We start from the raw sequence: 25,275 nt of genomic DNA, 5'->3' as shown, positions 1-25,275 counted from the left end.
AAAAAAAAAAAAGACTAATTTTACATTTGGAGCTAAAGTATAATGCAGCACTAAAATGCTGAATATTAAGCAAGGTATTTAAAAATGTACTTTTCAAAACCATTAGAAATATTCAAGAATAATAGTAGCACAATTCATTATCATATTATTAACAATGTTTCAAGTATGAAATTTTGAGGTAAAAGTCAAACTACTGACTAAAGCTGACTAGGGCTTGCTCATACAACACCAATGTAAATGGAGGAGGAAGGAATCCTTAGAAATGCAAAGACTGAAATTGAGAAAAAAGAGTGACATATTTTTATTGCCTGTGTGAGGATTTTGTGACTAACTCAAATCTGGGGACTTGAAGAGAGGGGGAGGTTCTCCCACAGAAACGTGGTTTTCTTCCTCAGCATGTGAAGTGCTGATGATGAGGGAATGTATTTATGAAAAGATTGCCAGTAACAATTTCCTGTCTCCTTTTAGCAAGAAATCCAAACATCACAGCATAAGTCAAATTCCTGATGCAGAACCAGATAGAAACCAGTGCACAATTTGTGTTTGAGCTAATTTTTCATTAGTGATACAATGTTTACCTTTTCCCACTGCTACCATTTTTCCTTTCAACAAGAGATACTTCCTTGAACTATGTATTTGGAGTGTTGGGCCATAGAAATGACATTGTCATACAGAATTGGAGCAGGTCTCTTGAAAACAATGGAGAAAAGGCTTCTCAGATATAGAGGAGAATGGAGAAACARGTTTTAAGGGCTGTAATGTATCAGACATATATTACACATATCAGTGACTATATATCTGGTCAGCAATACTATGCAAATATCATACTAAGATATACATGCAGGATTAGTTTCCATGAGACACACAAATAGTCCTTTGTCCTCTTCTGGACTGGCAAGGCCCCCCTTGGATACTGCAGCCAGGACTGGGTACTACCTGCATGAAGGACATGAAGAAATCCAGAGAACAGTGAACAACAAGAGTGATCCAGAAAGCAGGAAAWGAGGAAGAATTGTGCATTGTGAAAAGTCTAGTAATTTATGGAAGTTACTTAAAAGGAGGAAAGAAGAAGATAYGGTCTTCTCAAAAATCCTGCATGGGAAGAAGATATAATGACCTTAATTTATAGTAAGYAGAAATTAGGTTGCATATTTACAAAAACACTAGCAGTACAGCAATACAGGGACTGGCACACTGGAATAGAGTACCTGAGAGATTGTGAAACCTTCATCATCTGAAGTCTTTAAGGACAAATTTAGTAATTATGCAGATCTAGTAAACTCTGGCCTAGGCAAGTTTGTGAGGTTCTTCAAGCCCCATTACTCTATATTAAAACTCCAGCCTACAAAAAAAATGAGCTTCTTTCCCACTGTATAGTAAAGAATCAAATTATAAATGCAGCCTGATTTTACACACATCAGTGTAAATCAGGAATTACTCAGCTGTAGATAGTAGAATTTTGTCCAYAAAGTCCATAGTCCATAAAGATGGCGTTCAAGATCATTAAGATAATGGATTGTAATGCAACAAATGGCAATTTGTTTTACTTTTTTTTTCAATTATTGTGCCMATATTAATTTTTCCTGTACTGTTCTTTTCTGTTTTTTRTAACTAACACTATTATCACCTCATTACCTTGATATCTGAATAATTAAGTATGGTGAAAACAACATTAACCAGAAGAGAAATAATCTATTCAATGCATCTACTCTAGGTTCAGAAACCTAACAATGAAAGGTAATTATAAAATTACCTTTATATAATTTACCTTTATATATATTTATTACCTTTATATATATATATACACACMCCTTATATATTAATTACCTTTTTATCATTTACCTTTATATACAAATAAAATAAGCTCTCTGACTTCTATAGTTAAAACAGTTCCACATAGCATTTTTTAAGCTGGTTAATTTTATGCATTAGCATAGATAATTGCACAGATAAGTGTATTAATTAAACAAAAAGATTTAGCTAATAATAATTTAGCAAATTATGTAGTAGGGAACAGGATCRGTTCACACTTTCTCACCTTGTTTCCAGAATGCCTGACATCTACTGACACATCTGGCACCCTCCTGTTCTTTTCCTCCTGTGTTTACCTCCTGTCCCAGGAGAATTCCCCTTCTAAAATGCTGGGCACTGCCTTTGTGCATCTGTACCATCTTTCCTTCCATACAGAGACATTTAAATGTTCCTTCTATTTAGCATGAAGGGCAACATAGACATCACATTCGAGTCACAGAGGTGATCATTTTGTTTTTCTTTTCCTTTTTGTTTGTTTTAAACAATCCATGACTGCTTTATTGGCAATGACCAGCCTAATCATCTAGTGCTATGCAGAATGCAGCTGTCACATCCAGGCATGACCTAAGCCACGCTGCTCAGGAGCAAAGTGGATGCATGATCTGCTTAGCCACACAAACACCATAGGGTATCAAAAGCAGGGACTTGATTATCTTTCCTTAACTCTCCATGTGTGGACACTCTTATCCTAGAAATAACAAGGGCTTTTTCCTGCTTAGCCCACTTGTGAAGATAAGTTTTGAATGTGAGTTAGCTAAGCAGGAAGATGTCTCTCATATGCCAAGAGCTAATAGAGGAAAGTTTATCAGGGTCAATGTGAAGACAAGGCAAGGAGAAGGTGAGATATTTCTCAATCTGTGGGCGTCAAGGCATGAACAAATCACCTTACAGCAGTTACCCATATATGAAAGGAGGCTGTACTAGAAAGTAGGTATTTGAAGGTGTGAGGAAATTGCCTTTARTTCACCAGTAGTGTCTAGGACAGGGTTTCATTACTCTTAACTGTTAATGGTTCAGACTCAAGACAGTTTGATCCATCGCGGATAAGGTTATTCATATGCCTGTGGTTTATGTGATACTAAACAAGGACAGCTTTCCACTGAACACAATAGTAATATTACTTGAATAGTGCAATAACTTTGTGATTTCATGCCCTATTTGGCAATACTGTGCTTATTTTTTCTATTCTATCACAGCTCTCCTCTATTCCTCACTGTTTCTAAATATAATATAAAACTGAAACAGGCACACATTAACTTCAGGTTATTAACTTTGAATGCTAGATTATGGCTTCCATTGTTAATTGCCACAACAGACTATTAGAGAGGCACCCCTACTCAGCTAAATTTCAGATTGTCTTCATGCATAACAATAACTCTGAGACCTGCTCAACTCCACTAAGATATTTAAGCATATACTTAAATTTAAGCATGCAAGTTGCCCTCTGAAGTCAGTCAGACTTTTATGTTTAAAAATAAATCCATGGTTAACTGTGTAATCAGCCTTTTCTTTCAGAATAATATAATAGCTGCTATAGCAACAATCAGTAGCACAGTGCTTGTGGCTGAAAGGCAATGTGTTTGGATTGTTAAAGGAAGATTCAAAGCTTCAGCAGTAAACGGTTTTACTAATAGCTTGTGTCCTTCCCAACTGCTCAACAGTCCTTATAGCTCTGATAAGAATGCACCAAGTCTGGGCTTCTACACCRTGCTTTAACAGACTGTTTAGGACTGCAGGATAAAAAAAGAGAATCACCTCCTGTACAACATCCCAAAGGTGACTCAATCAAACACATATTACTCTACAAGGGAGTTATCTTCAGTAAGAAAATCCTTTTCCTTCCTCTCCTTGAAACATAASACCTATTAGACTCCATTATGCAAATGCTAACCAGGATCAAAGTAGGCATAAGGAGGGATATCTTCTCCATGATCACAGATCTAAAGTTTTATTGTGTTTGCACACTATGCATTCACTTTTTGTCAAAGCCTTACAGAGGAAAGAACAGATAATAAAATCAACTTCTCTAACTGCAGAGAAAATTCCACAATGGATAAAAAGAACAGTGTCAAAAAATTATCAAAATTATCAAATTATCAAAAAAAAAGATCAGGACAGAACAAGAAGGAACCAATTATCACCTGGCCCAGCATCACAGACAAGTTTATACAAATTTCTGGAATTGCTTTGCTATGTTGAAAAAACTCTAACTTCCTAAATTGACTTTCTTCAGGAGATATCTTCCAGATTAGGCATGGACTAACTATCTGAGAGTCTAGGACAGCAACTCATTTCCCCCAGAGTCCCCCCATGACTCAGTTAACTGAAGCATGATTGGGCTTTTGAAGCTTGCAGATCCCATCTGTGCCTTCGGTGCCCATGCCTGGTGGAAAAATGTCAGATTTTTTGCCTTCACTCACCCTGGGGCCATCCCTGCCAGGATGCTGATATCAGCTACCAGAAATGCAGATGGGATTTGTGTGCAATGTGAATACAGGTTGCTGAAAAATACTACATTGACAGCACAAGTCAGGTCCCATGGGTGTCCTGAACCCAGCACACTCTGATGACCTTCAAAAATGTACAGTATAGACAATATCCTGAAAATTCAACTCAAACACACCTCAGGGCACAAGGTAGGCACAAGGTCTCCATAAGTATAGCTAGACAAAACCAGTAGGTGCATTTTCCTAAAGGAACTACCATTTATTCTAACAGTTTGCRTATAAGAGAATAACCTTTTGTTAATCAGAGAAAATCAGATTTTGCCATACAGCAGTGGTTATCATATATCCTTTCACTTAAAAGACACCAGGTGAAGTCTCAGTCTAGCCAAGGGAAGCTGAAGAAAATATCATACTAGAAATACACTCTGGTACTAGAGATGAAGCCCTCTTACATTTACACAGGCACAGGTTCACACTAACTGTAGGTAAATTTCCAAAGATTTAATATTTTGATAAATATCACATCTGGATTTTCTCTATAACCAATTTAAGTCTTCGAAGTCCCCCACAGCAGTAATTTCATGCTATGATTTCAGTGCTTTGTCTTTTTGCTTTGCAGCACATCAAATTTGCCGAGGCAAAGGTAAAGCAGTCAAGAATACCACTGTGATAAATAGCTAAGAACAAATGTTTTGGTTACCAGACACATACAGTTGTTAGTTTTATATATATGTAATGTCRGTTATACATCTAAAATTCCAGTACCTACAAAACTGAAACACAATATTATGTAAGACTAAAAAGAGCTTGGTGAGAGAGGATGAGAAAGAACTAAGGAAACTTTTTTTCTCCTAAGAAATAGTCAGGTAAGTTTTCACTAGATATTTAGAACTATGGTTCAAGACAATCTCACTCTGTAATTCAGGAGTATTAAAATACTCCATAATTAGTCCTCCTAGCTATTTATTCCCAAAGAGACTTATAAATGTCAGAATACATGCTTGCTCTAGTAAAAGTCATGAACACACGCAGTACTGGAAATGATTTTATTGTTAAAATTCCTTCTCAATAAGAGAAAAGAGATCCTGAAAGGTCTTAATTCTGCACACTACAGCAAACTACATTTCATAAACATCATCCAAGCAGAAAGGAAAACAGATTCCTTGTCTCAAAAGTTTTGTGCAATGTTTAGAAGGGGAAGGGATCATCAGAGGCAGGGGGAGTTCCTTCATTTCCTCCAGTCCCATAGAGATCAGTGAGTGCTACAGTCCTACACACCCTTCTGCGCTGCTTTATATTTAGAACTTAATAAAAGATAAAAAATAGCAAATCATACACCCACTCTGCTTTAGAGAAACAAATACGCTAGTCAACGGAAGATATAAATAATCCCCGGGTGACACCATAGGACGCCTCATCCGGCGGCTGCAGGCAAGCTGCTGTCCACTGTCCAGCAGAGCTGCTCCATGTGCCTCATTAATCTCCTTCCCAAAGTGGTGGATTCTTTTTTTGGGAGCTGGCCCGGTTCACAGAGGAGTCATTTTTTCCCCCATCAGCTGAGATCAGTCACTGCTTCTAATCCAGCCCCTGCTCTTCCCTCTCCAGCAACGATAGCGCAGCCGGCTTGCAGGAAGCACCGCCGAACTCCCTATTCACAGCCTGGGCAGGGCAGAGGAAGGCGAGAGCAGGCAATCAGATACAAAGTGATAGGAAAAGTGTGATCTTCCTTTCCCTTGATAATGGCACCAGTTTCTCCTCTCAGTTTTAACCTTTCCGACACATTTAAGTAGCCATCCTCACGCAATGGTAACTCCAGGCTTTTATGTGTCTCTTCCCAAATCAAACACCGTAGTCCTAGACATAGATGAATAGGCCAGAGAAAGTTAACATGACTGCTCAATGCAGGAAAGAGCTACTTTGGATTCTTATGCCGAGAACTGTGAAGGCATTTCTACTAAATACTGTGTTTATGTTCCATTAGACAAAATAGATACAATTTCCTGCAAGCAAAACATGGGAAAAAAAAAAAAGGTTTTGGATATCCAGCTTTCCTTCTCTGCTGTAAGTTATCTTTAGTGAAAAGTAAAATCTTAGCAGGGACACTATGCCCCCCTTAAAAATACTGATGAGGCTGGCATGCAAAACTAGCAGTGCTCACRGACAGACACATGCAAAGATTTCTGGACCAGGAACATTATCATGTTGAAAGCTGGGGGAACCACAGACCTTTGGAGACTGCTGGTTATGATGCTGCCAAAGTGCAGCTTGGGGAACTGCAAGATAAGAACCTGCTGTTTAAATTTCATTCGAATTTTGCCATGTCCATCTGAAGTCTTTTGTGAGTCTAGCTCAAGCCTTTTCAGCTTTGCAGGTGCTTGCAGACGCAAATGAGAGCATTAGTGTAAGGACATTAAAATCGGCTCCAATACTCTTCCTAGAATGCCTTCTTAGACACACCAAGGAACAGGGTCAAACAGTTAAGCAAACTGCCCAAAGGTACCAGCTGATGATCAGCACCTTGCCCTGAACATGAAGTACACGGAAAAATAAGAAAAAAAAGTACACTGGGTTTGTAGGGAATGGAACTGGCATATTGGCTGCTCTCTAGCCTGCTTAACAAAAATAAAAAGAAGTTGTATGACCTGTGCTCAGGGAGGCCCAGGGAGCTCCACAGTGGGCTGGAAGAAATCTGGGATTTTAATTTACTTGCTCAGTTGTTCTTTCTGGCCTTTTAACAGGAGCAAACACAGCATGAAACGAAGGATTGATTGCCCAGGAAAACTGTCAGATGATGGGATTTAGAGAAGAGTATTTGTGTTTATATACACAGCTCAGCAGTTAAATACTCATCCTCAAAAAAAAGAGATACTACCAAAGTATTAAGACAGGGTTATTCTCAGAAGTGAGACTAAAAAGACCCCAGTGCAATCCTACTGCATGGATCTGGTATGTGCATAGGGTACCCACTGGATCATGGTGGCCAACCATAAGCTACAAGACCCCCTGCTAACTGGGCTGTTGGCTTCATCCTGAACCAAGCTGGTGTAGCAGCTCAAAAGCTAATGCTGCTTGATATCTTTTTGATTAGCAGCACAAACTGAATTGGTTAGACTCAATCTTAGTCAATAAAGAGATTTCCAGTACCTTCATTGACAGTTTCTGTGAATATTAAGAACAAGTTTCTTCTTTTTAGTCATATCCAGGCAGAGATGTGGCCCTTTAGAAGAAGTTCTGGCCCAGTCTGCCTCTGTGAAGAAGCAAAGTTAGATCCCTTGGGCTGCTACTTTTAACAGCATTTCTTCATAGCACCATTTTGCCTCAGAAATGGGAGTGAGGGAGGCAAGTTCGTGCAGCTCCAGGGCAAACATTTCACAGTGGTGCAGAGCCATAATTTCAAATCACAAAGCAAGAGGAATGTCCCATTGGAAACCGTAATTTCAAGGCAAGGAGGGTGTTGTGTGTGACCCTGCCCATTTCTCTCAAGAAGCGACAGGAAGGTGACACAAACAGGCTGTTACCAGCAGGAGCCACCCCTCATTCCCGCATGGTGCAATGGGAATGAGGCGCAGCCCTCATCGACAGTGGGAGCCTGTGACAGCAGTGCCAAGGGGCAGGAATAGAGGTGTGTTGTTCATCAACCCAGGCCTCATGCAGCACAATGAGGTGGCAAAAGGTTCCTGGGCAGGCTGGGAAGATTCCCCTCACCTTTAACGTACCTCATCACTTAGTTCTGACATTTACAAGAAGTGCGGGGAGAGGCTTCTCATTTCCCCGTGCGGCAAAGTGACCCCGATCCCAACATCCAGGACATGATCTTTATAAAGATTACACTGCCATGGACACATCCTGAGGAAAGGGTGCAGTACTGCTCCTTATGACCGCCCTCTAACAATGTGAACTACATTAACCTCCTGGGGAGCTTGTGGAGGGAGAGGGGAAAACGAGACAGCCACCAACCCAGGATATACGGTCACTTTATAAATAATACTTTGATCGTAGAGTTTAGTCACTGTCTCCTTACCTTTGTCCCCCTTACCATCCCACTCCAGTGGGTAACTGCAGAAAGTTTAGAGCTGGAACTGTTGATTTAACCTGTGCTCGGCCAAGCTTCCTATTGCAATGACCCAAAGCAGACAGCCATGATGGCCTGACTCCTCTCAATTCTGCTGGTCTAGTCTGAACACTGCTCATCATAAGCAGACACCTGTTTATGCCAGAAGAACAAAATGCTGCACTCTAAGCCCTTTCTAGGAGTAATTTGCTTCATTCATTCCTTTACTTTAGCAACATTTAAGGATACAGTCCTTAAATGCATAAGCAGTCTCCATAACAGAGAAATAAAAGACCTGCTACTCCGATTCCTACTTTCTCCTGTTTCTGATGTCATTAATGCTTTGCATGGAGTTCAGGCTCAGAAATTAGGTGGATAGGTAGAAAATTTTTCAGAACCACATACAAAAAGATAGGATATTGCACAGGTGGTTTGTGAAACCTGGAGCAAATTCAAGTTCAGATAAGATATTGCAATCCTGATTTCTCATTCTCAGTACTCCCACTGCTCTGACCATGGAGGGTTTAGTTCATGCAAGATCATGACCTTGATATTACTTTTTAGATGCAACTGAGAATAGTGAGTGCTCCATGCATGGAAGGAGCAATAAAGATGTGAGGTAGTCTGTGAAGGTGTGGAGAGATTTGCCCCAGCTTCAGGGAACAAGCTGATAACATCCCAAGTGCAGTTCTCTGATGTACAAGTTCAGCCCATAATGACTCCTTCCTTAGASAAAAATACCTCCAGCAGTAGCTAATGACACTAAAATCCAAACGAAAGTTTAGTATAGCTCAGAATACAGTTGTAGATTTGTGAGATTTATCTGGTCTRTGCTTAGATGTCAGCCAGTATTCTCTTTCCCTCTGTATTCAGGTAATAATACCCCAGGGCACTATTTCTGCCTAGTTCTCATTTGTATTCTGTCTTCTTTACATCTCTGAATGGTCTTGTGGTRTAAATACCATCTATTGGTGTTTTAAGGTTTTGCTACACTTCAGAAGCAAACAAATGCACATACATGAGTCATCTATAGGGCAATAAAAGCTGTCCAGAGAGGTATCCTGAATTACAGCAGTCCTTCCTCCCACCAATGCATGAGAGCTTTCCCTCCTAGCTGTTGTGCCTCAGCTCTGCTCTAGCACATCTGTGCTGGACACACAGCAGCAGACACATTTTACCTGGTGTTTGGCAGTGAGAGYTTTCTAGGATTCCTGGAGAATCCATGTCAACCCCTTTGCTGCTAAGGAAGAGACAGGAAAATGATGGCATCTAGGAAGCTTCTGCCTCTCCCCTTCAAAGCTACTTTCTTCTTCATCAAGGCTSTCCCATCCTTTAGGATATGGCTGCACAAAAGAATAAAAGAAAAGGAMAAAAAAATGCACGTACATCAACTCCCTTTGAAGGAAATATCTTGCAGGTATTAGATCATATAGATCATATCTTAGCAGTAAAATGAAAAATGCTTCACACCTCCAGACAGAAGATGTGTGAAGAGGCTTAATTAGCTAGAGGTAATACACTGCTTTGAAGATGGGAAAATCTCTGAAAGAAGTACTAAGAAGAAATAAATAGAGCCCATTTTTTCTGGTATAAAAACAAAAAGAGAATATTGATGTTGCACAGAAAATGCATACCAGTAAAATTGTCCAATCACAGGTTTATTCATTAAACTTTTACTCAGGCCCTCGTGGATTATTTTTTATTATTATTTAAAATCTTTTACTCAAATCCTCAGGGATTAAAAAACAAGTAGTAACTCAATAAGAGACATAGTTTCACAATGTAGCTTTGGCAGGGACAGTAGAGTAAATATTGGTAAAACACAAYGATATTTTCTTTAATATTCAGGACTTCAAATTTCATTTTTAAAATACAGGAGATTTGTGCTGGTTCCCTCAAAAAATGTATTTTTTAARTGTCTTCAGCCCAGCTATGAATTCTGTTTGTAAAGGAGTGTGAATATTTCCACTGAATAATCCATACCTCTGACTAGTGAAAAATGGCATCTAAGAGCAGAACAAGTGAATCTGACTGCATGAGAGATTTTTTTGCTTAATTAAAGGAGAAAGAAAGAGCATATACATATTTAAAAGACAGACAGGCAACAGCTTGCTCAATTTTGTTCCTGGAGAGAACACATTCATCTTCAAGTTCAGACTCTATAAGCTGCACTAGCCTAGCCAAATTTCCAAAAGAACAACAGGGATACACTCTCTCCTCACAATATTTACTGGTAAACAAAGTATGTGCCTAACCACCATAGTCCATTCAGAAGTTATGTTTTTACTAGCTTAGTTCTAATCCCACTGGGAAAAGTTGCTTTGATTAGACTCTGGGAGGAAAAGAATACTGAGCCCAAGTCAAAATGTCAGCAAAAACATCAGGACCAAATCACCAGACAATCAAAAGTAGATATCAATTTCTATCACCTAAGAACACCATCTCTCTTCAACCCTTCTTAAGTTAGGGGAATTTTGTTATTCAAGTGAGTCTACAGTGCAAACATTACAAATAAAGAGCAGTCTGCACTTTAAAGTGCTCAGAAATCCATATTATTTTTCTTTACAGTTGTATTCTCCTTAACTTCATTCACAAAAATTAACTGGATTGGGAGGCAAGGTCTCAAACAAGAGTGAAAGTCTCTTTGGAAGCAAATTGATTAATGGCCTCAGTTTATCCAGCTCCAAATAATACATTTCCCACTGAGTAAAACTGAAGAATGCCTAGCCACAGATTGACTACAAGACTTTAAAAAAGTAATTATTGTACCTGGAAGACCAGGTTTAAGAATGGGTATTTCTTTGTTAATGTATTTCAGAGTAAAAAAATCACATATCTGAATGTTAATACACACACATATACATAAGTTAAACATAAAGCAAAAGTTACAAAACATTTCTTCAACAAAGGAAGCAGTCCAAAGTTTCTCATGGGGATCAACTGATTTAAAAGAATCTCAGAGGACTGCAACAAACTTTTGTGCACAGGGCTGTGGCAGGACACCATTTTTAAGTCCTGTGACATACAACTCTAAGTCACAAGCAAACAAGTCCAAACACACATCTGACACTCAAAAAACAAAATCTAAACTGTGCATTTGAGGAGGTCAAACGGATAGTTCTTAAAATAAATAAATAAATAAATAAATGCAGGAATATAATTATGGGCTACAAATGTATCCTTTCCATTCTCAAACAGCACAATTCTGTTCTGGGAGCAAAACAGCACAGGAAGGAGGTAATTTCCTAATCAAATTTCCATGACTATCTTATCATAGCTACTCAATGTCCTGTCCATGCCGAACTGGCTCCAGTATCTCCTTGGAAAAGGGTGAGTGAAACATAACCATTAAGTAAGAGTGAAATTATTCATTTTCAGCTAACAAATACTCATGTGACAACATGGATATTTTAGCATAAGCTGCCAAACAGAATCCCRGATTGATACCCTGTTATTTCCACTAAAACTATTCTGGCATTCCTCCTGAGGACAAAAGCTTGCATTTTCGGCAGGTAAACACAGTTAATTCACTCAAGCCAAGTAACTGTAAACAAGTCCATTTTAAAAAATTAAGGCAAGATTAAGAAACATTTCTTTTATTTCCTTTTTTAAACAAACCCTTGCAAATGTTATTTTACAGCTGCAGAAAGTGTGACTTTTGCCTGACTTTTGTGTTGGGTCAGCCAAACTTGGAGAAAAACAACAAAAAAAATCTGTGTAATACAGGGTAAACTCTCACTTCAATACGCACTGTTCCCAAAGGAGGAGAAAATTCAATTACTAAAATGGCAGCATAATCTTTATTAATTCAGGAGCACAGAATTAATAGGACATGCTTAGCATTCAGCAAATGAATCTGTGTCCTTACTTCTTCATAATGAATGGTCTATAATTACTAGTGACTCTTGGTTGGAAGCAGGAGATGGCTCTTAGCACTGCTCTGAGAGGGGCTTGCGCAGAGCATCTGAACACTTCATCAGGCCTCTGGTATGCAGGGAAGCATTTTTATTTCATCTAGCTGTCATAACATAACCACTCAAAGTCAGCCTACGTAACGGTAATAAAGTTACATGAGTGCTTATTATTTTGCTTGATGGTGTACTCAGAAAGGCCTCTGTACCAGCTGCTGTTTGACATTTGCCTCACATTTGCCCTCGCCCTACGACGTCCCTCTCCTTGGCCCAGCTGAGGTGGGAGGCCCGGTGGATGTTCCCAAAGCCAAACATGAAGACCAAGGGGTTGCAGCCACATCTCCCTCTCTTGTGAAGAGCGTACTCATAACCTACAGCATGTTTTAAGGGACTCTTGGGCTTCCTTCTGTAGGAGTATTGCCATTTTTAAGAACTGACTAAGATACCCCATGCCAAAGCATAAGCCAGATACCAGCTTGGTTAAGACACCTGTCCAAGCGAGAGGAAGTCTGCTAGATGCAGCCCACCAGCTGCTGTGTTTTATAAGACAAAATTTGCCCTTCCAAATGCCAGCCTGATCATGTGCATCCTCCCCACACTGGCCTCTGTATGTGCTGCACACCCAGGTTGCCTTAGTAAAGCTGCTACTTTAAAGTAAAGATGCTTCAAACAGTGTCATAGCAAATGGCCTCAGGCCTAAGCCCTGCACTATGAACTTCTTTTTCCAAACTGGGAATCACTTGAGTCACATTGCAAGTTAACTTTCAGATGCATTAAAATGCATACAGCTTATCCAGTGATCCAATAATTGTGCAGGACTGTCCTCTTTTCATGTTTATTCAGCAGTCTTCAGCTAAGCTACAAGAGCAAACAATGAGGATTTTACATACTTTAAGTCAACAAAACTGCATTTGGAGCTGTAAGGACTAGCATTACCATTCAGGTGCAAAAATATAGCTCAGCCAGGTTTCCAGCAAGCATGCTTCCATGTTTCCACAAAATGTTTTGAGGAAAAGTCTGACAAAGATCCACATCCCCTGAGTCCTAAACTTCCTTAGGATCCCATCTTCTTTTTAATAAAAATCATCCTAACTCATATTCTGGTTCTATATATTTAAGTTAAGCAGGAAATTTTGTTTGACCCAATGAGGCAAGAGTCTGAATTCTGCTTTCGTCACTGGGAGGTAGGCAAAACAAGAAGTACTCATAAAAGTTACAAACACTGTAGGAACAGGGATGTAATTTGATTTGAATATAAACACTAGACGTGATCCATCTCCTCTGCAGGCTGCACAGATTTTCCCTAAGCAAAAGCATTTTCAAGCACTATGCAATAGCTAGATAAAGATGCAAACATGCTATGTAAAGATTTGAAAAAGAAAAAAAAAAGAGGGAAAAAAGTATATAAATTAATTGCAAGCTGTAAACGATGGCAAATATATGACTAGCTACCCATGTAAASTAATCATCTCACACCAGTGAGATAATCTTCTGGTGTTAAGCAGAACTGTGCTCATTCCATCTGTAAGAATTAACAGATGGAGCAACTCTCCAGGGTTTACGTAACAGTAATTAAACAAATCCTCACAATGGCCACATGATTTCTCTCAGAAGCCAGGGAAGCCTACCAAAAAAAAAAAAAAAAAAAAAAAAAAAAAAACCTCTTTGCTGCAGGGGTGGAAAATTCCAGGTTGCCCAGTCCTCAGAGCTCCGCAAGCCCCACCAGCCCCCTGCCTCATCCTTCAGGATCTCCTCCTCCCTGCACACCGAGACCACGAGCAGAAAATCTGGGAGCTAAGCAGCCATGGGAGTGACCTTCACTGCTTGCAAGACTTTCTTTTTCCACTTTGACAACTTCATCTGCAAAATAGGAAAGTTATCCATACACCTTGCTCTACTAGYCTCTCTGGTGCAAGCTGCTTTACAGGTCACTTTGCTGCCACAAGCACCAGCTGCTCTCTCGAAGGTCCTGAGGGTGCATGTTAACATGTGAAATACATGAGTTCCCTTTTTCTACAGGTAGGAAAAGAATTATCTCCACCAGTTAATGTACCCACACACACACACATATAGATATATTATTTAGCTAAAGGGCAAGACAGAAGAATAAACAAGACACTTGAACTGCACTTTAAGAGCAGATSAGAAGGAAGGAATCTATTGCGGGTGGAAAAATGCAGGTAAAGGCCATATGTGTATCCCCACGTGGGCTCTTCTCCTGCCCTAATATAAGYCAGGGGAGCTCCTTTACCTCTCTGAGACACTGGACACCACAGGTGACCAAGCGGGTTGCTCCAGGAGACCCTCTTTGAGAAGAACCCACAGAGCCAAGCTGGATATGGAGCTGCCACCCCCACATCTCCCACACAAGGAGCTCAACAAAGCCCCATCCTTTCCCCACCTAGTACTTCACCTCCCTGTAATGCATCTCCACCATTCTCAGCCAGATGCCACAGACGCACATTTGTCTCCTGAATGTGAAATATATACAGACATCTCACACCTCCTCTAATGCCAAGCCCAAATCAGCACCTGAAAGAAGTCAGTCAGCTCATTAAAACTGAGTCCAGGTGGGAGAAGGAATCCTTCAAAACCTATTACTTGTGTAATATCCCATCTGCTGTTCTTGCTGAAACGCCTGCCCACAGACAAATGAAGCACTTAAAAAAAGAAAAAAAGAAAGAAAAAAAAAGATTGGCAGAGCAGAGCCTGCACTAATCTCTGTCTTTCATTTTCCTCCTAGCAAAATAAATGACCGAGGGCTAAAATATAAAGCAAGGGCTCTGCTGCCACCACATGGTCATAAGTAGAGATGGACTGAATTTTAGGATAAAACAAGGTGCTTACACTTCAAAAGGCACCAATTCATTGAGCCTATCACTTTTACTTATTTTCTTAACTCATCTTCAGTTGTGGGTATTGATCCCAAATCCATCAGATAGTTCTCAGGCCATGGGGAAGGTCTGTCCTTCAACCAGGTTTCAGGGGTCACCCTGCTTTCAGATCTCAGCTCTGGGGTACGTTCACCAAGCAGCCAGGAAAGCCAGAATTGCTCTGCTCAGCTACCCTGCTCTTAAAGATGACTCCATCCTATAAAGCTTCTTGGCCATCATGTGTGGAATCAGAACCAGAAATGTTTTTTAATTTCTTGGAGTGATGAGGAACTGTAGAGCAATTTGCKACTCCATTTTTCCACATTTTTTTCCAATTAGTAATAATTTTTTTGCCAGTCTTTCTGCATTTTAAAGGTGCAGCTTCTTTCTTAGCAGCTCTTAAAAATACCTAAATGACAAGTCAGCCCTTCTCAGAACACAGAACCCTATACAGATCTTTCTACTGTGAAGTTCAGCTCAAAATCTGAAAAACAAATCACAGATGGCTGCTCTAAAAATGCAACAGCAACACAGTCATCTTAGAGGGAATGGAGAGGATGTCTATCCACATTTATTTCTCTTTTTCTGGAATGTGAATAACTTTAAGATACTTGATTAAAAAGAAAAAAAAAACTGTAAATGAATTAAGGAAAGCTTCCAGTATTCTTATTTTTTTGTGACAAATATTTCCAACTGCTAACCGTCACTTCCAGCCTTTATTAATAAAGAATGACATTGCCTATGTTCTAGCCAAATCATTGTTCAGGGATGTGAAAATCATCACTGAGGCACAGAAGGAACAAAAAGGTTGTAATTTCAAAATAGTTAAAGGACAAGTCTTGTGATGATTCAAATATATATCATAAAGTAGTAATTAAAATGTTTATTGTCTCTGTTATGAGAATTTCATTACTCTATAGTTTATCTAACAGATTAAAGATACTGCCTCAGGCATTTAGTGGGCTATAGCATTAAGTCCTTGCCTGACATCAGTGAAGTGTGAAAATGGATTAGTTCATGGAACATACTATTTATAGTGGAAATGGGSCTATTCCCATTATAATAACTACCTCGTGCTGTACTTGGTTCATTGTTCCGCRTAATTCATCAACCATAGATAGAGTTGCATATCATCCTGTCTCCAGTCTGTCTTAGAGGGAAAGATTTTTGAGATAAGAATATCAAAAATCATTGACATCTATGAGATAACCAATTCGTCTGGCTTGGGATGTATTGGCTGTGGAGTCCACACTGAGCTTTCTGTCTAACACGAAAGGCCACATTCAACATTTTCACTACTATGACTACTTCCAGTCTCTATTCATACACTTGAGTGGAGTTTAAGCAAAAGCTGGCCACAATAACAGTCTGTATTTCAGAAAGACACTTACGGTAGCACAAATAACTATAATTTATTTCACCCTGAATCATTTCCATTGACATGTGTCAGTATTTTATTGTGATGGTTTTGACCTCAGTGAAGAACTCATAGGAATCCTTTGCTCCCTCCCTTCCTACACCTGAGGCTTTCATCCCACCAAACGGCAAATTCAGGTCTCTAACAAGCCAGCAGTTGGTCCACACCAATCCAGACTGGATTCTTTGTGCCACCCGATGAACGCGGCTCACACTGCTGGACCACACCGTGGCTGCCAAGCCATATTTGACACCATTGGCTCTTTCAATCACTTCCTCTTCTGTATCAAAGGCTACCACACATGTTACAGGACCAAAGATCTCTTCTTGCATGCAACAAGATTCATCCTTGATTTCTGTAATAACTGTGGGCAGCATGAAATATCCTTTCTGGTTGCCAGCTGGCAGAACTAAGGAATCCACTCCCTCTCCACAGAGGATCTTGGCTCCTTCAGCTTGAGCTTTCTTCACATAGTTCCTTACCTGGGGAAGTAGCAGAAAAATGTAAGTGCTAAGACAAAATCTGCTCTGAGATTTCATCTTTCCAGCCTGGATAAAAGACGAGAGCAGCAAAACTTCATGCAACATCACCTTTTCTAGATGCTCTTTACTTATTAGTGCTCCCACATTGACAGTAGGATCTGAAGGGTTTCCAACCTTCCACTTCTTAGTCTCTGCTACAAACCTCTTCAAAAACTCATTATATATGCCCTTCTGAACAAAAATCCTGGAGGTGCAAAGACAGATCTCACCCTGTCAGAAAAAAAAAAAAAKAAAATATATTCACACCACCTTCCATTACTAACAATTATCAGTAGTTAATTTCCCCAAATGATAGTTGTGTCCTACATCCTCAGGAGAGGTACATGGTTGGCAAAGCTGTGCCTTTTWATTTATTTCAGCATATCAACTCAAAGCTAGAATTGTAAAGCACCTACCTCCTTGAATGAATATCCAGTGTTGTCTGTACGCGAGGCTAATGACATTTTGTTGCCTTACAAAACCTAGGAAGGACTGTATTCTTTATTATTTTGCTAGGAAAAATGGGATATAATTTCCTATTTTTCCACTTAGAGCTTGCTGACAAGACAGGATCCTAAAGCAAACCTTGGTGATTTAGGATGTGGATCCAGAGGCATGTGCACACATACCCAGCACTCCTGCCATAAGCACCATTCAGAAGGGAGATGTACCTGGTTGGCAAAGCTGGAGCGCACCGTGGCAGGGATGCACTGGTTCAAGTCAGCGTCATCAAAGATGAGGGCAGGATTTTTACCTCCCAGCTCCAGGGAAAGCTTTTTGCAATGAGGAGCACTTTTCTCTGTGATACGCTGGGCCGTGAGCGTGCTCCCGGTGAAGGAGATCAGTGGCACGTCGGGATGGCAGACAATGGCTTCTCCTGCCTTGGAGCCCGTTCCAAGCACCATGTTCACCACCCCATGTGGTATTCCTCATGGAAAGAAAGGCACAAAGCGACCATACCTTCAGTTCACTGCGTTTTGTCTTTGAAGTTCTGATGCTGCTAGTAGTTCCAAAGTGGTAAAGATTCACCCCTAACTTACTAACTAGAATACGTGATGCTTAATAGCTTGGAAGAGCATGGATCGAAAGACAAAAAAAATGTCATGGATACATCACAGTTGCCTCCATCAGAGGTTTATTTTTTAGTTGTTATATTTTGGGGCAAAAGCAGGTATCCTCCAAATTCTTCTTAAYAGTTCCTGCAGATCAAATATAATGTTGACACAGGAACCGAGAGATGGTTGTCACTGTCTTACCCTCCTGTGGTTCCCTGTGCTGGCCGAGCAGATTTGGGGAATCCTTATGGAGAATGTAGGAGTGGGGAAGGAGACACATAAAGACAGTGGAAAAATGGGAAATAGTTGGGGATGGAAAGATGGAATAGTATGAAGACAGGAACAGCATTTTCAGTTCTCTAGTGCAATATTCAATTACAGTAGACATCTCTTCTCAATTCTTTGCATACTTTCTGATTCCTACAGCAAACAGTGCACAAATCAGCAGACCCACCTCAACCACACTCCCTAACACAAAAGGATTTACCTGCTTTTTCAAAGAGCTTACACATCATCCAAGCTGTGACAGATGTCATCTCACTTGGCTTGGCAACTACAGTATTTCCACATGCAATGGCAGGAGCTATTTTCCAGGTCAACAAGTAGAGTGGCAAATTCCAAGGACTGATCAAACCAGCTGCATAACAAAGGCACCAAAAATGGAAGTTCAGTCTTATTSCAGTCGGAAATTTGATTCTCTAACCTCGGCTATAAAACAAGTATAAACCAGTGGAGACTTATGAGGGAATTTGGCTATGGCTTTTTAMATTCATACAATTGTGCAAGAAAACCACAACTAAAATTATACCTCGTAAACAATAGTTTAAAAAGATTTGTCTAAATGTGMATTTTGCTGCTGTTTTGGAGAAGAATACAAAGAAGAATTATGTTCCCAGTTTGATATCTAGTGTTTTCTAGGAACATTAACACAGGGCCAGCCACTATTACATCAATCAGTCTGTAGTAATACCATGCATGCAAGTTCTGTGAGACAACAGCAATGGTTAAGGTAGTAGTTAGTTCAGAGTGAGCTCAGTCCATTCTGCCTTCTGTATTTTTTTTTAATTTAAATATTAAAATATACATTAAAGTATATGGTGCATATTTGCCTTTGGGAATATTTTTGCCCCATGCATTTATAGTAAATAGTGAAAAAGAAGCTGTGATTGACAGGCATAGCTGCTCATAAAACTTATTTCTTTGGTGTTTGACTCTGCAGACACAGGAAAGGAGCTTCAAAACTTGAGCAACTTTTTTTTTTTATGAGAACATGTACCCCATTGCTCATGGAACCTGTCAAGAGAGTCCTCTAGCTTAGCCGATTTTATTTCTGAGAAAAATTCAAATAGCAATTTGGAATATTCGCACATAATTGTATAAAATAGATCACACAATCATGAAGACGTTACTTCTACTCGTCACAGTGACCATCTCTGAAGCAACAGCAACATCTGGTGGCTGCCCTCAGCAACTCTCCAAGTACAAAAGGTTCTAACATTTGTCTCCAGGCCAGATAGGCTGGTATGTCCAATTGCACATACTCCTGCTGCTCCCCAACGCCAAGGAGGAAGGTGAGGCCTCACCAACGCCGACGGGCGTCCTGGAGGTGAAGTGCAGGCAGCCGCCGGCTGCCGCCTCCGTGCACTCCGTCGTGTGGTGGAGGATGGAAGAGGCGAAGAAGCGGAAGTTGTGCACTGCCCGCGGGATGTCCACTGTCCTCGCAAATGTTATGGTTTTGCCTGAAACACAGACCAAGCGCGCTGCTGTATCGCCGCAGGCAAAGGGAGCCGACGGGAACACCACTGCCCTGAAAATTACAGCTTGCGTCTTTTGGGAGAACTGTCTCCTTTGCCCAACACAATCCCTGACACAGCGTAGTCATACACCAGGACAACAGCTTCCTTTTCTACAGCGTGACAAGAAGGTAACAATTGAAGTCAACATGCAGAAATGCTGAAAAGCGAGCCTTAAGCTGCCACAGGAATACAAAATCACTGACAGCTTCTCCAAGTAAAAGTCATTAATTAACAGTTGTTAGTGCATATCAACTGGAAGTTGCACCAACACTTTGCACTATAATCAAAACGAGGATCACATCCTCAATTTTGGTAATCAGCAAGGCACTCGTTTTCTCAAAATCTGGGATCCACAACTGCAACTTTTACCCTGATCCTTCGACTCGGCTTGTGCAAATGYTTCCAGATCATGTTCAATCAGGTCTGCCAGTTTGTTCAGGATCTGAGATCTTTCCAACGGACTTTTTGAGGACCAAATTGGGAAGGCATCTTTGGCAGCTCTGACAGCAGCTTCCACCTAAAAAATGAAGCAGGGATGGTGAATATTCATGGCGAGTTGTGTCTAAAATAGCATCAAACAACCAGCAGATCAACTCATTTAAGGACTTATTAATGCAAAGCACACTGTTCATACAACTAATTCTTCAGAATTGTGACTGCTGTAGCTTCACACATTTTCCAGACTCACAGAATACTAAAGTTTAGTATATTTCATATTTTCTGTATTTTAATTAACTGCTCTATTTCTCTACTTTTGCTTCTTACACATCACTTTTTAACAGCTTCCCTTGTCTAACATAAACATTAAGGTGGACTTTAAGCCATTTCTCTATTTGGCTTACCATTATTTTTATTTATAAATTTCTTCAGCATAGGGAAAGCTTCCCTGGTCAGTAGCTAAGAGGACTTTGATATATTAGAAGATTCTGGCCTGCTACTAACGTTATCACACCACTGGTTCCTATGCAATCACCAAATATTCCTTTTCATCAGTTCCACAAATCTGAATTCCAAAATTGTTCCTTCACATTGCCACAAAAATCATTAAAACAGACTCCAATGACACTTTACTAAAAGGAGCGTAAAAACTCAGGTAGATGCAAGCCCTCAGTTTCTCACCCCTGTACATTAGATTTTATTGTCTACCTAAAAATAAGAGCCAAAGGTGGGAGGACAGAGAGATACCGGTATGAAGAGCAAGGCAGGAAATAAAACAAGATATACATGAGGTCACGCAGACCACTGGCCAAGCCCAGAAACCTAGACTCTACTCTTTCAACCACAGATGAAAACCCTACAGCTCAGATGTTGAAGTCTGCAGGCCATCAGCTATTGAACAGCTATAGTTCAGTTCAGCTGAACAGCTGAAGGGCCAAAACTGATCCACAAAAAAGATGACATTTTTTGTCCCCTGTCTCATGTGCTGATCGAGCCAGGTTTGAACAACAGGAGCTCCTGGAGTTTAAGGTCCTCTGACTTCTACATGCAGCAGGAGAAAAGCTTATAGCTCATGTAAAGGCAAGAGGTGATTGAACCAGGCAGAGCTTCCCAGTTATGGAAAGAAACTTGGCAGAACACACACTTACAGTCTCTTAAAGGTAAGTCTGATATGGCACACTGTCCTAAAAGGTTCACTCTCTAAACACATACAGCTCCCCTACAAATTAACATGTTTTTCTCTCGTTCTGTCATTAGGTGCCATTGTGGTGCTGCATCTCATCTGCTTTCCTCTGTACTGCCTCTTCCACCTGGTGGTGCATGCTTCAAAAGACATGCTTCATAGACAGCAGGGGGAAAATCAGCAGAGCAAGGAATAAAGTGGCAGCACATAGATTCAAAAAAAAGTGGAGAAAAATAGAGATTTGTACACAAGAACTCTGAGGAAAGACAGGTTATACAGTTACTTTGTTTGACTAACAGAAAGAAGAAAGCCGTAAAGAAAATATGCAAAAGAATACAGCTATGAACTTTTGTCTGAAACATTTCCTCCTGCACATGAAAGACTAAACACCAAAGAACATATAATTCAGAACTATCAAAAAGCTTGATACTAAAATACATTATACATTACATATTATACAAAAGCATTCATTCTCAGGGTATTCTGTCTTTTTTCCGATAGATAATTTAGAGGAGCATCCCTTTAAACTGTTAAAGGGAAGTTTGCCAGGCATAATTGGCCATCAAAATCCTGTATTTTGGATGTAAAAGCGCTTATTTAGCCTGTTTTGGTGCTGGCTTTCTAGAGCTCAGGTCATCTGTCTAAAGGACAAAGTAAAATCCTTAAAAACATTGTGGTGGGATTCTACCACCAAAATGGACGGTGCAGTTKACCGAGCTTTACATTCTGGAGCCAGGAACAGATTCTGACTCATTCCTATTTTTCCTCCTACTTTCCAACGAAACCAACCAAAAAGACACCAATTCTTGGTAGAAATTAGCAGCCTGAGTGTTTTGTTGAACTTAGACCTCCATATTCATTTTGAAATCTCTAGATATCCAYGAAACAACATGGGACTGCATTTCAGAATATTCCATCATGTATCAGTGGTTATCAGCTCKGCAGAGACCTCTCTTTTTGTGCAGCTAAGGATAGGAGTAAACCACACAACCACTAACCTAGAGAGATAAAAGATAAAGAAAAACCATCATTCTTTATATACCTGTTACTTAATGTCCATTTGGGCTATAATCCAGAATGGTCATAACCTATTTTTTTCAGGCTGTTCTGGCACTCCTACAAGTCTCCCATTTTAATGATTCTACAAATGAATAAACAGGAAGATTTGCACCTGCACATCAAAGAAAAGCATTTGCAGGCATAATGAGTTTTGCAATGAACTTGCACAAATGTATCCTAGCAAATCCAACCTGTTACACTTTAACCCTTGATCATCAAYATCTATCAAATATTTACCCAACTGAAATTACAGTGCAAAGGTTTCTGCTGAGGGAAGCAAAAAGAAAATGGTCAACAAGACTGAAATGCAATGAAGGGAACAAATACACACAGACGCAACTTGTTTAAAAGAGTAGTTTGAAATTGAAATAACGCTGGACACTATCAGCCAACATTTTACAAGCCTTTTGTATGATCCAATTTTTCCAGTCATTTCCCCCCACAACGAATCTGAAACACTGCATTAGACACACTCCTTTCAGTCACCTAGGAGGATCATCAATGATATCACATTTCCCAAAATGAGTTACATATTGCCCTACCTCACTTGAATACATACACGATATCAAAAGACATTCATCTCAATGGGGAGTGCAGGAGCATAAAACACTGCATGTCTCCTCCTATTGATTAATGAAGATGACAAATTACATTACAAAGGAATGTACACTCATTGCAGCCAGTTCCTCACTCAYACTTACTACCCAGCTCCAAATTTCAAAATCAAAAAGAACTGGAAGGTTTTAACCTTCMATGTTTTCCTTTCCTTTCCTGTCCTTCATTTTCCTCTTAAAGAAGAGCCAACAAGACAAAATCCTTTTAAATGACAACAGCTCACAATTGAGACACCAGAAAAGAACACGTTTCTTTGGATACAGCAGACACCAATAATCTTTCCTCTTCCAGAGTTCTTTATATTTACAATTACTACAAGTATTATTGATAATCCACGTATGAGGCATTTCCTTCTTGTACAAGATGAAAGAGCTACACTATAACTGTAAACGTTTGCAAAAAGAAAGTAAAAAAGAGAGGCATTTGTTGTAGCAGCAGTAGGACAACAGACATTGGAATACAATTAAGAACTTAGTCATTTAAATGTTAAGAGCTTAGATATTTTTCTAGTCTCTCACCTTTCATTCTCTCCCGCYCAAAACACTCACATTATTTGCATTTTACATTCTCTTTTGATATTCTTGTATATTGGGTAGTACTCACCTCTTCTTTGCCACTGTCCGGCACCCTGCAGTAGACATCTCCTGTTGACGGATTATAGGAGTCTATGTAGGACGAACAGGGAACAAATTTGCCACCTATAAAGTTTTCCAGCACTAAAAGACTCTTCGAGGAAGACATTGTTAGCAGCTCGCTTTATCTATTTTTTTTTTCTGAAGAGGTGTCAGTTTAGATTAGTAGTTTTATATTATTTGCACTGCTAGTTGAACTCCTCCCTCTCGCTCTCYGTCTCCTCTGCATCGCTCACTCAAAAGTGGGAAGGAGCCCCAGCAGCAACAGCAGAAACAAAGAGGAAAGGAGGAATAATTACCAGGTTTGTGATACTTGTTTTTTCTCGCAGTTTAAGCACAGATGCAGAATAAGATGAGATCTTAAGAAGGTGCTCCTTTATGCATCCAGAAAGCAAAATACTAAAGAAGGTAGAAAAATAATGGCTTGAAATGGAAATTTCTTCATGTAACAGTTTTTCAAGGTAGAGAAAGCAGAAAGCTATTTTGTAACTACTGTTATCAAGTAATTCAGGACCCTCAAGTCCAACTCAGGACCCACTCCCTATCTCCACAACATATAGCAAAGGTGCTTGGACTGGCATGTCTGTAGCTCATGTTTACTGCTTCGTCACCACATTTTTGATTGTAACCTTTTTCAATCAGAATAATCCCCAAAACATTAACCAGTACAAGAGGCTGAGTGGTTCTTTGTTTAAAAAACTATGAGAAGTTGCACTATCCTACACGATATACCCTTTCTGGTATACTGTTTAAACTTAGTTTTTATAAGCAGCAGCTAACAGGAGCTTTCCATGGAATGGAAAGCATGATATTCCAGTGGAAATCCTCTTCCTAATGTTACACACAGGCTTCTGTTACTCAAGTTTTGCTTTGACATCCCAAGAACCTGCAACTCCCTGTAATACAGTTGCTAGAAGACACTTTTCTCCAAGATATACTTTTTAGATTCCTAGAAATTGGTCAAGACTGTCTATCACCCCTTGCACTACCCCTTTATTCCAACCACCATTGCCATTTTAAAGAGGGGTATCTTAATCCCAGAAGACTGAATATGTAAATCAGCAGTTTATGAGGTTTTACACCCTAGACCAGCGTTAACTCATAAAACTTCTTGTGGATCAACATGGAACTGTGTCTTGATTGAATAAAGGTGAAATGGTTTTACTGCCCAACAACTGATTTATTCATTAACCATCTGAAGCCTCTGGGCAGAGCTCAGACCCACGCTGAAAGACAGGCAGCCTTGTGTTGAAACTATAACATTGGGAAATCCTTTTAGCTATCCCAAGCTACAAATTAGGAAACCATGAAATAGTTTTTCTACAGTCACAGAGTACAGAGCCTCAAAACCTATCATGCATTCGTATGTGAATAGGGTTATTGGAAGTTCATTTTCAGAATTGTGATTCCTTACACATAAGCAAAAAGGATTTTACTGAAGTCTTAAAACTGAAGAACCATTCTT

The 25,275-nt window shown here is 39.8% G+C and overlaps 1 protein-coding gene across 1 annotated transcript; it reads right to left on the bottom strand.

The window, feature by feature from the left end:
* Window positions 1–16,281: 16,281 nt before the first annotated feature.
* ALDH8A1 (aldehyde dehydrogenase 8 family member A1) lies at window positions 16,282–24,006 on the bottom strand. Its single transcript, XM_026048213.1, has 7 exons — window positions 23,782–24,006; window positions 20,253–20,400; window positions 19,671–19,826; window positions 18,575–18,724; window positions 17,704–17,960; window positions 17,102–17,263; window positions 16,282–16,993 (listed from the first exon to the last, which is right to left on the bottom strand). The coding sequence occupies exons 1-7, from the start codon at window positions 23,917–23,919 to the stop codon at window positions 16,541–16,543; spliced, it is 1,464 nt and encodes a 487-aa protein (XP_025903998.1). The 5' UTR covers window positions 23,920–24,006; the 3' UTR covers window positions 16,282–16,540.
* Between the last annotated feature and the right edge of the window lie 1,269 nt (window positions 24,007–25,275).

The sequence above is a fragment of the Nothoprocta perdicaria genome, unplaced genomic scaffold (assembly GCF_003342845.1).
Source record: "Nothoprocta perdicaria isolate Ctin4 unplaced genomic scaffold, notPer1 scaffold_52, whole genome shotgun sequence".
NCBI lineage: Eukaryota > Metazoa > Chordata > Aves > Tinamiformes > Tinamidae > Nothoprocta > Nothoprocta perdicaria.
The sequence above is the reverse complement of the archived record's forward strand: the minus strand, read 5'-3'. Positions and strand labels throughout refer to the sequence as shown.